At 36.4% G+C, this 15,302-nt stretch overlaps 1 protein-coding gene across 1 annotated transcript in view; it reads left to right on the top strand.

The window, feature by feature from the left end:
* LOC104401492 (gamma-aminobutyric acid receptor subunit gamma-3) overlaps positions 1-15,302 on the top strand; it is a gene marked incomplete at its 5' end in the record, with an annotated part of 44,973 nt that overhangs the window by 17,469 nt on the left and 12,202 nt on the right. Inside the window, one exon of the mRNA XM_010022713.1 lies at positions 14,629-14,781. Coding sequence (XP_010021015.1) covers positions 14,629-14,781 — 153 coding nt within the window. The remainder of the gene's footprint in view (positions 1-14,628; positions 14,782-15,302) is intronic.

Consider the following 15,302-nt stretch of genomic DNA (forward strand, 5'->3'; position numbering starts at 1 on the left):
TGATTTGAAGATATTCTCAGAATAAGAAGGGATTTGGTTTGGATTATTTGAGGGGTTTTTTTCTGTATTGTGATTATTTAAATGAGCTCTTTCCAAAATAGTCAAGCCAATTAAATCTTTAAATGGTTTAAGTCAAACTAGGTTACAAATTGTACTAAAAAATCTTTAACTATTGGAACAACTTTTTTTTTTTTTGAGTAATCTTTCTGAAAGTTCTGAAAGTAAAAAACTCCAAGGCTGCATTATTGTTTGCCAAAATTCAGTTCTGAATAAATTTTCACAGATGGTCCATGCACACCCAAAAATCTCTGGGAAATGCTGACCAAATGCAGCTATACATAAAACACATAAAAACTCTAGGCAGTGCTCATAGGTGATCTGTCATTTTCAATTTGGTATGTATCAATATTGCTGTCCATGTCCTAAAAATACTTTTAGATATTAATGGAAAAGCAACCTACTTGCATCACAAGTGATTGTTCAGGCCCTTCCAAGCTTTTCAATTTTAGCAGTCTCTCCTATTCATTTTCTGATAGTTTAAGGGGCTTATACCTACCATTAGCATTTCATTAACATTTTTTATGTACAAACACCCAAAGTTTACCATAGCTGATTGGCGGTGCCATAGAAACCTAATTCCAGGGGCTAAACCATGTAAGGGCTTAGCACAATAGCCTTTTACCCAAGCTGGGAACAAGTGTGTTTATTCCCATTGTTCCTAATGCAAACCTACTGCACAGCCTAGTACAAATTTGAGATAATGCCCAGCAGAGGTCTAGATGTAGAATAAAATTACCTGTAGTCAAGGCTCAAATTATGTAGTCAAAGAAAGAACATGTTCAGGGAAAACGAATCTTACTATGCAAATCCTCAAGATGTTTGTCTACGGTATTAAGTGTCATGTGGATCATTGTGTCATAGTCAGGCTCATCAATAAATGCAACAGAAATTTATTGGTGGTAATTCAGTTTTGGAAGTCACTTCTCATTCTATAAGCTATAATTGTCATGCAGGAATAGGGTCAAGGGTCACTTTGTAAAGAGCAGTAACAGGAAAAAAAATAAAGAAGAAAAAGGGATAGGCACAATGCTTTGGTCCTTCCCTATTTTTTAATATTTCAAGGGAACAAATGGACACAGCAAACTTTACTCCTTGTTGACAGAAACTCTTTAAGCCCCTGTTTACACAGTGCGATCCTCTGCCCTTCAGAAATACTGTGTATGTTGCGAATCACTGAACTGCCGAAAGATAGCATTCCGTAACCAGGTACTGTTAACGCAGCTTCAGCCGTAGCACTTGTTCACTGCAGTCTTCGTGGACTGAAATTTAAGTCTAGACTGCTCTACCTCAAGCCTAATCTTCCCCACAGGTTGTTGTCTACTAGGTGTCATGAATATTAATCATCTTGCTGCCCTGTGACCAACCTGTGTAAATAAGGTGCTTCATTCTCCAGTCCATCGGGTGATTTCTAAAATCAGTAGTGTCATTGGGGAGAAATATGAAAATCTTTTTTATGCTTTTTTTCCAAAGTAGATTGTTGCTCAGGTAGATCTAAAGCAAACCAGGGCTCAAACGTGCTATGTAATGGCTGTTGCGTATCTGGTCTGGTTGCAGACATGTGCATGCTATTTAAATGGGACCCTAACTGTTTATGAATTTCCTGAGTTTCCTTTTCACAGGGCTGAATCTCCTCAGCTAGTTATTTCTAACCTTTCACTGTTTTGCACATGTGGTATTTCTCTCTGCGTGTTGCATTCAGATTCATCTGTGGAAGCAAAGCACAGGGCAAAGTGACTGCTGGTTGTGTAAAATCCAACCAACCAACCAACCAACCAAAAATCCAAACCAAAACAACAAAAAAAACCCGAACAAACAAACAAAAAAACCCCAGCCTCAACAAAAAAAAAAAATAAAAATCCCACAACAAGCACAAACAACCCAGAAGCTTAAATTAAGACTGCCAGTGGAGTTTTTTTGGCTGCCCCTTGGGTACCTTATTAAACACTTCATTTTTACAGTCCTGAAGCCTTCAGAAATGGAAACATTCCTACGCTTTCTTCTTCAGAAAACGTAATTTTAGTGAAATACACAGAATGTAGGTCCCTTACTCTTTTCAATAGATAGCCAGTACTGACAAATTCTGTTTGCAAATCTAAAACTAATGTACATAGGAGAAAACTCTCAAAAGTGCCTGTTGGTCAACCTGTGGAGTGCATGGAGTCATGAGGGACTTGCATACTGTGTGGGTGCCCACTAGCAGTGGTCCCAAAGTGACCCCACTAAGACTGGCAATCCACCAGTATTGCGAAGGTATTCATATAGCTGCATGGTGCCAGAGCATGCTGTGCTTAAAGTCTCCCTCATGTTCCCCCAATTACTTTGTGTGCATGTGGCATGAGTGACTGAGAAACATGTACCTCATTGATTTCCATTAACGTGAAGTGCTTATGAAAGTGCTACCACTAATATTTAGTCAGTAGTCAGCAGAAGTCCACCAGGCTAGAGTTCACAACCAATTGTTTAATGAAAGCAGGGCATTGTTACAAGTCCCAGGCCTGTGAGGCCCAGCAACAAAGGCTATTCATGCAGAAAACAAGGTGTGCAACTAGAAGTATGCAAGAATTACAAACTACAGCCTTTCTGAGTTACTCTGTTCCACCAGTGTAGCTCTTCAAATTTTTAATTGAAATTTTTAATTGAGTCCTTTCACATGAATGAACCAGAGTTTGCCCTTTCAATCAAAATGCATGAAAACGCAATAATGTTTTAAAGGCATTTGGGTAAAAATAACTTTAAATCACATATCTCTTCTTTGCTTCTGTTTGTAGACTGGAGCTTCAGCCACCACAGCAGCACAGTCATTAAGTAGTTAAAAAACAAATAGATTCTCCCATATTTACCTATTCCCAAATTATTCTCCTCTCATAAATAGTTGAAGTTGCTGTATTTTCAAAGACTTTCTAGTGTTACAGTTGGTTAGAATTTATCTCAGTGCCCTTTTAATTTGCACACATCTGACACACAGTCCTCTTCACGCAGGGCCATGTGAATAGGCAGTTAATGATGATTCATGCATTGAAGTACAGTAGGCCACTCCCCCCCAAACTCATGTATTTTTAGATAATTGCATGGGTATTTGTAAGTGAGGAAAACTAGAACCTACAAACTAATAATCAAAGATATTACCATATGCTTTTCAAAAAGTTAGCATAATTGAAAATAAATCCATAGTTTGGTCTGGCTTCATAACACAGAACCATTTTTCTGTTTGCCAAAAACTAATTAACTTCTGGCATCAGTGGATGTTGATCTTTTCCTGTAGTACAGTTGTTCCATTCTACGATTAACTATGAACTGTGAATGAATCCTTTGTGAATCATTCAGTGACCTTCATGACGCTGAAAAACTTTTCTTGCTTGTCCCTTTCTGCAGAATTTTACAGGAGTTCTTTCTTCTCTCTGCAGTTCTTTGTGGTCACTTCTTCTTTTCTGGATCAGTCAGGGAAGATGTAGAAAGACGTGGGCTCTTGCCCAGGAATCAACAGAATTATTAAAATGCGTTATTGAAAGGTACTCAGGGAAAACAGCTCAGGAGTAGCATTGGTAGGTTTTTTTGTCAGTGTGTAATTTAACAAGACTCTCTTAAAAACTCAGTGCATGTTATTCTCCTGCAATTTAAATGTTTCACACTCCAGAATATCAGATAAAGAGAATTCATCAATAAGCAAAAGCAATTCCCCCCGAGACAGCTAGGAGAGCAATATCAAGAGGTTTGGGTTAAATTTCTGATTTTATGTCTTTAACAATTTTCAGCTAATGCTATTGGCAAGTTAAAGCCAAATTTATTGCTAGTTGACATAAAAGAAGAAAATGCTTCTAATAAAAACAAGTGAAAGCTCGAGCGTGGAGTTCAGCATCAGAAAATACTGTTCGTAAGTGGAAATGAACAAATGAGAAGTAGTTGAATTTGGATGAGACTTAGGCTGGCTTTTTCATTCACCACAAAAGAACTAGGAAGTACTGAACAGACTCACAAGACAGTTCAGTAGGGCAGTACACTAAAGAAAAAGGGCTAGTAAAAACAGAAAGTAGAAAAAAAGAAATCTTATCACGCATAAAATTGATTTGTTAACAGCACATTGCAATAAAGGCAGTAGCTATGAAGATATTTCCTTTGTATGCCTTTGTTGCATATGCCTTCCTGCAAACTTAAGAAATTAAAAATGCAACAGTTATGGCTTGTTTCTGAATATATATTTGGAAAGGTGATATCAATGAAATTTGCAAAGACAAAATAGTCATTGAGAGAAAGTGATGTGAGAAAGACTGATAATAATCTAGTTAGAAATGCTTGAGTAGGCAAAGGAGCTAAAATAACACTCAATCAGAAGTGGCATTACCTTTTTCCAGCTGTCAAACATGTTCAAGTAAATAAGTGTGCATTCATATAGATCAATATTTTTCTTTATTCTACCAGATAAAACAACAGACAGAATGCAAGCTTGCCTCTGTTGCAAACTACCAAATACCTCTGTAGCAAAAGAAAAAAATTTGCCTATAATGTGTAGAGACATACTTGTGTCAGATTGCTTTAACATGCAAGAAAACTCCTTCTGCAAATACTAGTAGTATTCTTTGTAATTTCTCAACCTTACCTCTTACAATTTCTTAATTAAAAAAGCATTGTCTCCAGCATGCAGGACTTTGGTATGAGATAGGAAGTTAGACTGTAAAAGATAGAATAACTGTTACAGTTTTTTTGAGTGCAAGTAATGACTTACTGTTTGTATGTGTGGAAAATAGAGAAATCAATCTAACAAGGATGTGAAGGTACTTGAATGTGTCCAGAGGAAGGCAAAAAAGCTGGTGAAAGGGCTGGGAAGAATGTCTTATAAAGAGGTTCTGAGGATTTTGGTTTTGTCTAACTTGGTACTTGGACTAGATGATTGTTGTAGATCCCTTGTAACTGAAATACTATTCTTTTCCACTCCGTTCCACTCTATTTTATTGTGTTCTGTGCTCTGTTATCAGCCACTTCCCCAAAACAACCTCTTCATTAATTCCTTCTTCACTTAACATACCCTTTGATAACTTGGTAACAATAGGTTCAAGAGCTGGCCAGCAATCACTAAAGCCTATTTGTAAAAAGTCCCGAAGGAAGGCTTGAGGGGGGAAAAATCCACCTTTTTTTGGGTTGTTTCCCCCCCCACCCTCCACCCCCCCCGTTTCTAAAAATTCATAAACAAATAAATGAAACGACCAAATTAATTACAGGCTTTTCATCCTGACATTGGTTTCAAGCAAAGTTATGGAACAGCTGATCCTGGAACAGATTAGTGCAAGGGCAGAGGATAATAAAACTAATACCAATAAACATTCATTCATAGAAACTAGCTCCTGTCAAACTAACTCAATATCATCTTCCGAGCTTATACATTTCTGGTGATATAATGTACATTTGTAAGACATCTCACTTGATGCAGTATGACATTTTGATTAAGAAGATACAGTGATAAGAAAATCATTGTGGCACACATCAAATTATTAAATTTTGACTACATGGTAAGATTTGCAACAGAGCTAGAAGAAAACTTTCATTAGGATCTTCTTGTTGAGATACTATGTCTTCTGGCTTGGCACCACTTAATACTTTTTGTTAATGATGGAGAAGCAGTCATAATATTAACTTTATAAGTGACACAAAAGCTGAGGGAGGTCCATAACAGATGCAAGTCAGGTTAGAAAATAGTTCAGATAGCTTAGTAGCCTGGATTCAAATGCCAGTAGGCATTTAAGATTGAAGAATATATTTAGGATTGAAGCCTATGGATTTTTCTTTCCCAGAACTGGAGAACTGCCATTCTAGGTGCTGCAGGTCTAAAGTCAGTGGAATTTTTCTTTTCAATTATCAGTTATTTTAAAATATACTCCTTGTTTGAAGGTGTGTCTAAAATACCAAGCACAGATTTTGAATATGTATTCAGAGAAATATTATTCCCTAGAAAAAGGGATTTCAGATTTTTGGTCGTTGACCCTAGACATCAGGTGCCAACGCAAAGCTTCTCTACCACTCCCCTTCTTCATTTGAGATAAGGACAGGGAGAGATCACTCACCAGTTACTGCCATGGGCAAAACAGACCCAACTTGGGGAAATTAATTTAATTTATTACCAATAAAATCAGAGTAGGATAATGAGAAATAAAACCAAATCTCAGAACATCTTCCCCTCTACCCTCCTTCTCTCTGGGCTCAACTTTACTTCCTAATTCTCTACTCCTTTCCCCCCTGCAGCACAGGGGGAATGGGGAACGGAAGTTGCCGTTCATCACACATCGTCTCTGCTGCTCCTTCCTCCTCAGAGGAGAACTCCTCACACTTTTCCTCTGCTCCAGTGTCTCCAATGGGAGACAGCCCTCCATGAACTTCTGCAGTGTGAGTCCTTCCCACAGACTGCAGTTCTTCATGAACTGCTCCAGCATGGGTCCCTTCCGTGTGTGCAGCCCTTTAGGGAAAGAAAATGTGGGTCCCTTCCATGGATGCAGTCCTTCAGGAACAGACTGCTCCAGTGTGGGTCCCTTCCATGGGTGCAGTCCTTCAGGAACAGACTGCTCCAGAATTTTTATTATTATCTTTTTAAATATGTAAAATTAAATTCTGAGGAAGATAATGAGAGAATTCTATTTTAAAATGTTGAAAAGGAAATTTTTTTGATAGTTAATTGAAAATTATTTCAGCTGGGTTTGGAATTGCAAACTCACCAAATCCAGTCATGTGGGACTAAATAACAAACTTCAGTACAAAGGGGCCTCCTCCCACAGCTCTTCTTAATAAGAATTTCAGTCCTAGAAATAAATGAGAAGTGATCAGCATTGATAGATGACATAAACCTGGGGGTTCCTAGGCATGATTTGGTGCTTCTTAAGAGCAAAGTGAATGCAGCAGCCACTAGTGCATGTTCTCAGACCTCCTGTAGTATTTGGTGCTCTGTGAAGCATGAAGAATGTTGTGTTTGACAAGCATTGCACAGCTCCTGATCAATAAACCCTCTCAGAAGAAGATTCCTACATAAATGACATTCATTTTCACTTTGATCCTGGATCTATTTTCATTGACATAGGCAGCAGTGTTAATTTATTATTGGTTTTACTTCATCTGCTATTGTTCACTTTTATTCTTCAAGCACAAAAAAACCCCTTATATATGGTAAATAGGAGCACTTCTTAGAAGTAGTGAGTAATGGGTCATACATGCTACACCATATTTGTGTATTGATTTTCTCTCAGATTGATGCATGAATGCAAACTGAGATTATGTGGGTAACTTTTCTACTATTAAGGCAGAAATTGATTTGGACTGGTAGATCAAAGTCTTGCTTATGGTATTACACATTTTTATTGCTATTATGTGGCTTGATGAAATTAAATTTTTTTGGAGGATTTTCCAATATTACTTGTACCTTAGAACAGCCAAATTAAAATTGTGGTTTTCATTAGTACCCCATTTGAAAGAACATACAAAATGACACTTCATGTTGTAAAATGAAAATGTCATTATGCCTAAAAGTAACAGACCTGAACATCCTGAGAATAATTCTGGTGCTTGTAATACCACATAGATGCATAAGGTGCTGTAACTTCACTTAGTTTTTGGTAGAGGAGTACCTTATATACAATAGTAGGACTGAGGGGAAAGAATAGGTGTATTTGGCAGGACAGCTTGTGTAAGTGTATAAACACGTAAGTATATAAATAAGTAAGTAAAACATTCTTGAACATGCCACAGAATATTTTTTTACTTTAAAAAGCTTGTATTTTTAGAATTAATTTATGAATATCGGAGGTCAATTGTGTTCATAGATGTTGATCCATCTCCCAAATACATTCAAACCACTCCACACAATTAACAGATGCTATGGGATCATTTCACAGACAGTGAAATGATTACAACTGAATCAAAAAGTAACTGCCTTTGGAAGTGCCAGGATGGCATATAATGAATAGGTTAGGGCACAAGAAATATTGACTAGTAGATTTCAAATTACTATGGAACACAGTGAATTTAAAAATTGCAAAAAAAGGATATTTTATTTATTTAATTTCAGTTCTTTGTGAGAAGTTCCAGCATGCTACCTGTGTATGCCAATAATTCTGGGGGGAAAAATATCAATAGAAAGAAATTTGATCTTTGAACAAATTCATTGGTTTTCCAGATTCAATCCTAAATGCCAAAATCAGACGATAAAATAACTTTGTGTATTGGAAACATAGTTATTAACTTTTAAAAGTGGGCAGTAGTTGATTTAACAAAACTGTCATTTTACACAAATCTTTGCTATTTGCATCAAAGAAAATGAAAGTTCACTACCTAAGGAAGAACAAACAAAATAAATGCAAATTTTTTATAGTGATGAAAAAAATGGATAGCCCCCAGTTAAAATACGTTCCTCAATAATATATTCTTATTATTATCACACAGAATAACAAAACACATTGTCTTCTCATTCTGATAAGTCAGGCAAAATCTTGGTCTTACTTGGCTTTAAGAAATCTGTTGCCTTCAGACAGCCTGGGATTGGGTCTTTGCTTTTCACGCTAATCTGTCAATATTTGATTTTTATTATGTATGCTTATGAATATGTATATACTTAAAATTGAACATGATTTCTACAAGCAAAAACAATGCTGTTGGCATTAGGTTTCTTTTTTTCACTGTATACTGGTATAGAAATATGTTTATGATAATGAAAAACTTAAGCAATAATTTGGCATTCATGGTGTGAATTAATTTCTGGAAAATTTGCTTTTCAAGTGTAAGTGCTGAAAGCCAAATCTGGGCTCACTGTACTTGTACATGCACACACAGACACACACAGATGCACATCCTGATAATGGCAAAGGCAATTATGAACTCAAAGACAGAGACGCAGAAAGCTTTTTTATTCTCTGTTCAATATCTGTTACATAAAACCCTTGCTTGTGACTGGGCATTTCATAGCTGCTATGGTGATATATATAGAAATTAGACCTCTGAAGACCTGTATGCATTTCTTGTTTGATTAAACATGCATCTTATGCAGAAATCATGTATCTAATGAGTGACTGTTACCACTCCAAGAACACTTAATTCTCAGACAAGTCTCAGACAAGTCCATCATGACCTTGATCATTTTGATCTTTTTGGCTTGTAACCATTTGTGCTAGAACACTATGGAGCAAAAATTGATCCTGGTAATGAAAACTATTGAAGCATACTGATTGACATATTTTGGAGAAGTCAGAATAAGCCTGCAGTGAATCCTCAGCTTTTCTTCATTCCTTATAAAGATGCTGAAGAAGATTAAGGCATTTTTAATGATACTTTCATTACTCTCTTTCCTTCTACATTTTCCTTCAAGAGAACCTCACCCTTATATTTGGATGGAGCTTTGAGCAATGTGGTCTAGTGGAAGGTGTAACTGCCCATGGCAAGGGGACTGGAACATGATTATCTTTAAGGTCCTTTGCAACCCAACCATTCTATAGTTCTATGAATAATACCTCCTTTTGTAGTCCTAACCACCTATGAGGGCATTCAGCTATTTCTTCTACCATTTTGCTTAGATTTTGGCTCTTCCAAAGTTCAAACCTTCTCTGTATGTGGACATACTGGAGACCAAGTACCTAGGAAAGTCATGTTAGGATGGGATGATACCAGCTCTGTAGACAGACCAGCTGCTGAAGCATTAGTAATAGTGTATGTTAAGAAATCCTGATCCATCTGTTTTATTTTGAGTAATGCTAGTAAGAACATAGCTTGAACTTCCACTGGACATGTCCCTGAGGGATTGGGATGATGGCCTGGGATGTGAAAAGGCCTAGTTTACATGACTCTTCTGTTTGATTTTGAAGAAAATTTCTACTCTGAATTAGGAAGGTTGGGGTTTGCACCACAGTCTCTGTTTCTGCCTGACTCTGAGCTGAGATATGCTTTCTAGATAGTGCTAAATCTGTTACCTGAAACTGCCTCTTGAACCTTAAACTTGCATATCCTCAGTTGACACCAGCACTGCCATGATAGCATGCGTCACTTCCAAAAAAAAAACCAAAACACTCTCTGGTGAACATTTTGCAAAAATTTCTATGGATACCAAGTTTGATGAATTTTTTTTATTTCAGTGGTTTTATTTGTCAGCTGTCTGACCAATATATTCAACATCAGGAGTGGTCTCATGCTTGAGATGATTGCTTTTAAGTATTACAGTTCCACCATGATAGCAGAGAGTAGAATTGAAAATGAAGGTATATATGATGCAAGGACACTGTCCTGGATAAGTGCTAGACTATGGTCAAACTGGCAGAAACATTTCAGCTTCCTAAAAAAGCAGAGAAACCTAGTGCAGGAAATAAAAATATTAGCTTTGGGAAGAAAATATAAAAAAACAGGTTGGGGAAAAATGAAGAGTAAATGGCAGGATTAAATAGGGTCTTATCTTGGCTTCCAAATAAAAATAAAATTAAAAAAAAAAAAAGCACTGAAGATTATAAACTTTGTTTGCTTACTATTAAATTAATTGGATTGATTAAGATAATAAGGAAGATAGATACCTCAGTGTACTCTGTGGTCTCGCTGATCATTGCACACTGTGTGAGATCTTGTTTAAATGACTAGGACTTTTTCTCTAATAAAACTCTCATAACAACATGGATGAACTCTGCCACTTCTCATTATTCTGCAGTTCTACTGATGGACAATTAGCATGTAAACTTAATCCAGATGCTGAAAGCTCTGTGCATTATATTCTAGTTTTATACTGCAAAGAATGATTTTACTATTTGTAAAGTTATTCTTTGTTTAACTTTTTCCTAAAATAATTGGGATTACAGCACTTGCTAAGCACAGAGTATAATGGGAGTATAAATGAAAATGCATGATAAGATAGTATACTATGGTTTGAGTAAATAAATTACAGTATATAATTTTATATTTTTTAAAGATTTTCTTAAAATAAAATAACCTGTCACATCCTGCTCAAACATTTTACCTTTAAGGGGACTGTTCTTGGTGCAATTTAGGTGAAATTCTGGCAATTCAGTCAACCATACCCTTACACTTCAAAGACAAAGGAAATAAATAGGCTACAGTTTATCGTTGTTCATTAGAATCCACAGCAGTTATTCCTTTAAAAATTGTTATTGTTCTACATAGTGCCCTACTTTCAAACTAGAAACTTAAACTAATATAAGTCCTATGGGTTATAGACAGCAGTCATCATGGTTTCATAGGAAGCATTGCTACACTCTTCCAATTACTCCAGATTTGATACTTCAAGTTATATCTTTTTTTCGCATTATAGAAGACTTGTCATGCATTATTTTGCCTCAGAGTAATTTTAATTTATTTCAGTGAACTGATGGCCTGATGGTTCAGTTGCATTATTTTGCCTTCCAGGGAAATTATTTAAGCTGTTAAAAAATAGATCTCCTTTCTGGGTTTCAAAGTGGTGTTAGTTATTCCAGTGGTCCCTTGCTGGGTGATCACCGTGTGATTACTTTTAAACCCAGGACACCGATTTGGTGATATGCAGTGTGGAGGGAGGTTTTCTCATCTTTCTGCACTGTGGGGCTTTGTCACACAATCAGTCCCAGCTCCTCTTCTAGCAGTGACAGTGATGGCAGATGGAGCTCTGAAGTCTGGCAACAGAGGAAGGAAGCACTGTTCAGAGTTCTTGAAAGCTTTTCCTTTCCTTTGGTTGCTCATGCCTGCAGGACATATATAGAATAAATAAATTGTAGGTCAGGTCTTTTAGATGAGAGGAGATCTTCTTTGTACAAATTTATTTTGTGTTTATACAGAAAGTCAGAAATGTATGTACCATGCCTACTTTCCTTTAAGCTGCAGACAAGTGCTTTTAGATACATAGAGAATAATTATTTCTGAAAGGAGCATTTTAGACAACAATTATAATGATGATAGTAATAATAATAATAATGCAGTTTGGAATAGTACAGTGAGGAAAATAACCACAGCACATACATGTAGGCTGTTCTGTATGCAAAGAGACAATTCAGGAATCTAACCAGAAGTTGACTAGGCTGAGGATAGAACTGAAGTGGTAATACAGTTAAAAATTGTAATTTACTATAGCTATTAAAAAGTGCATTCAGCACATGTTGTACAGAAGCATGCTTGCCTCTGAGAGCAGTCACAACACTGGTGCTTCCATCTGGGGCTCTGCATTTCATCAGTGGTAATTTCCCCCTCTCACTAAGCATTGTCATAAACATTCGTTGTCTCTGAGTTGTATCCTCTCTAAGCATGGTTAGAGTACTGTAGGAGAACCAGCAAATTCTCCTCTTCCACTTTGCATCAGTAGTTCCACTGAACCAAATTGTTCTCCCAACTTCTTTCTGTATTATCCGTCAGTGTGTTTCCATAAGTTAGAGTACAGCACAGAGGGTACAGTACGTAAGTCTGTATGCACAGCTGCTGCCTGTATGACTGGATCTGCCTTCTTCACTGTGAGAATTTTTGTATGGATCTCAGACAATAAAATAGGTTAGTGGCTAAATTGATGTAGCCAGTTACTTACTGTCCTAGGAATTCATATTCATTGGGTGCTTGTAAGACATCTATGGGTCTTTGTTGGATACTTTGGGAATTTTCAGCTCCTTGTAAAATTTGACCAAGTCACAGTTCCTTTATTAACTTGATGGAATGATGTTCTGCAGAGATGAAAAGTTTTGATGCTATAAATGGCAGGGGAGAGATGGACGAACAGACGGACGGAAGGAAGGAAGGAAGGAAGGAAGATGGAGGAAAATAGAGGAGCAAGCGTAGTAGTTGTGCATGTCCTCAAGGATGAAGGCATCCAGTTTAACCATGAAATAAAGGAGGAAAATAACTAAAACAGCATTCAAAAGGTTAAGGATGTTATTATATTTAGGTAAAATAGCCTTAAGCATCCTCACAGAAATAACACTATTTAGCTTTCACCATGTATGTATGTCATCTGTAGGCACTAGTGCCTTAATGCTGGTGAAACTGCATGCTTGAAAGAACTCATAATTACAAATCAAGAGTCTCTTTTTGGCAGCATTCCTCCATTTCAAAGCAGTTGTCACTTTTGGTATCCAAAACCTTCAGAAAGTGAGTCTGGATATGAAGTTTATTATTCTACTGTAAAAAAAAAATAAAATACTAAAAATAGTAAAAATCATAAAATCAAGAAATCAGTGAGATGGCTAGTTTATTTCACATTATATGATTTTCTTCATAGTATCTCTTTTGCTAACCCTTGTGACTCCACAGGGGATAATAGTCTGTCCCTCTCTCTCTACTCAGTAGAGGCTACTGACCTTATCACCTCTCTCCTTACTAACAGCTCCCTCAGCTTCATAGATGTTAACTATCCGTTTCTCTCAGACAGTCACAGTGATTAACAATAATGAAACTGAACTGAGAGCAATTTCTGTACTTTGCTTGAAGTATGTTACTTCCATTTCAGATATGAAAAGGAATTTATATGTCTGAGAACTTTTATGGAGTTTTGTTTGATTATATCAGACTTGACCTAATAAATTATATTGCTTCTTGTTACAAGCCTTGACTTTATAGAATATATTTGCAGAAGTCATGTGCAATATGTAGGTAAGTCTGTCCTACTACAGCAAACCATCATGAGACTGAAGAAATTATTAGCACAGAAAGATTAATCTCCCAAGGAATGTACATACAACTCACCCAAGTAGAGGCATACTAAGTTCATTAGTTGAGACTAATTAAAGCTTAATCTTCTAGTAACAGAGAGCATATGAACAAATGCATTTAATACAGTAGATACTTTGACTATAGCTAAATATTACATAGAAAAGAAATTAATTCAGTAAGAATAACTTCTTCCATCCAGAGAATCTCTGAAGGCCACTGTAAACTGAGTGAACTACCATAAAATACAAATTCAAAGGTAAATAAAAATCTGAGAGTGGGATGTGGAGAAAGAAACTTAGAACAATGAGTCAAAGGGAAATTTTCCTATGCATTAGGTATATTGATTTGAGATAGATATTTTTGGAAGAGGTTGAAAAGCCTGTGGGTGCTTCCATCATGCCTCTGTTAGATGAATGTGTACATTTTTACAAGATACATACAGAGGCATACTCATGTGCATGCTACACTTGCCATAAACACCCCTACTGCCTGATTCATATATCAAAAGAAGATAACAGAAATCACTCAAACCTGAAATGAGGGCAGGGAAGACAGCTTACAGAAGGAGGGATTTTGTGCAGTTTGGATACAGAATGTGGTAAATGATGTGGCCATGTCTGTGACTATGGAGCCATCCAGAAATATCGAGTCTTGAAATTCAAGATGCCTTTCAAAACTTTACTCATCAAGAATGATTAGTGAGAGACTCTGCCTGTCCAAATAGATCAATGTTTCCACAGACACCTAAAACTAAATGAAATTAGAATGGAAAAGTTTATTCAAATTCTATATTTCACGTGATCATTACTGCACAAATTTCTTAAAACATTAAGAAATATTTCATATTTGGTGTTTTTATGAAGCTTAAAAAATTAGCAGGTTAGTGAACAACTTTCTGTATCTCATCAAAATGAATATTTATTTTCTGTGCTATTATTGCAGGTGATTATGTAGTCATGACTATATACTTCGACTTAAGTAGAAGAATGGGATACTTCACTATTCAAACATACATTCCCTGTATATTAACAGTTGTTCTTTCCTGGGTATCCTTTTGGATTAAAAAAGATGCCACACCAGCAAGAACAGCATTAGGTAAGTTGTTAATAATTCCCTTTCCTGCTCTTTTTGTGCAGTTCCTACACTGTCATTTGAAAATATCAGCTTCCTTTCAAAGACACCACTGGCTATATCCTTTGGATTATTGCTAACACATCTTGCAAACCCAGAGCTACTTACCACTGAAGCCTCTGTTTTTTTGCCTTTAATAGGGTAATTAAAAATGAACTATTATGACCTTTTGGAATGACACTAGCATAATATTCTAGAATTAATGTCTGTCTTCTTGTTCTCACTATGATGTTTTAGTGACATTTTTGAAGAATAAATTAATGCACTGCTGGTTTCCTTCCCTTCTGAAACTCTTCCCCACAGGGCATTATGTCTTATATATATAAAACTGTGGCATATAATAATATTAACTCAAGCAAAGTGTTACAGCTTGTGTTCTTGAAGTTAAGCTTCATGCTAGGTGTATAGATATTTTTCATAGACTGTGGAGATTTATGCTGGTATAGGTTTTCCAGCAGCTGATATATGTCAGGACAAATGAGTGC

This window comes from Nestor notabilis, unplaced genomic scaffold (genome assembly GCF_000696875.1).
Source record: "Nestor notabilis isolate BGI_N333 unplaced genomic scaffold, ASM69687v1 scaffold11219, whole genome shotgun sequence".
Classification (NCBI taxonomy): domain Eukaryota; kingdom Metazoa; phylum Chordata; class Aves; order Psittaciformes; family Psittacidae; genus Nestor; species Nestor notabilis.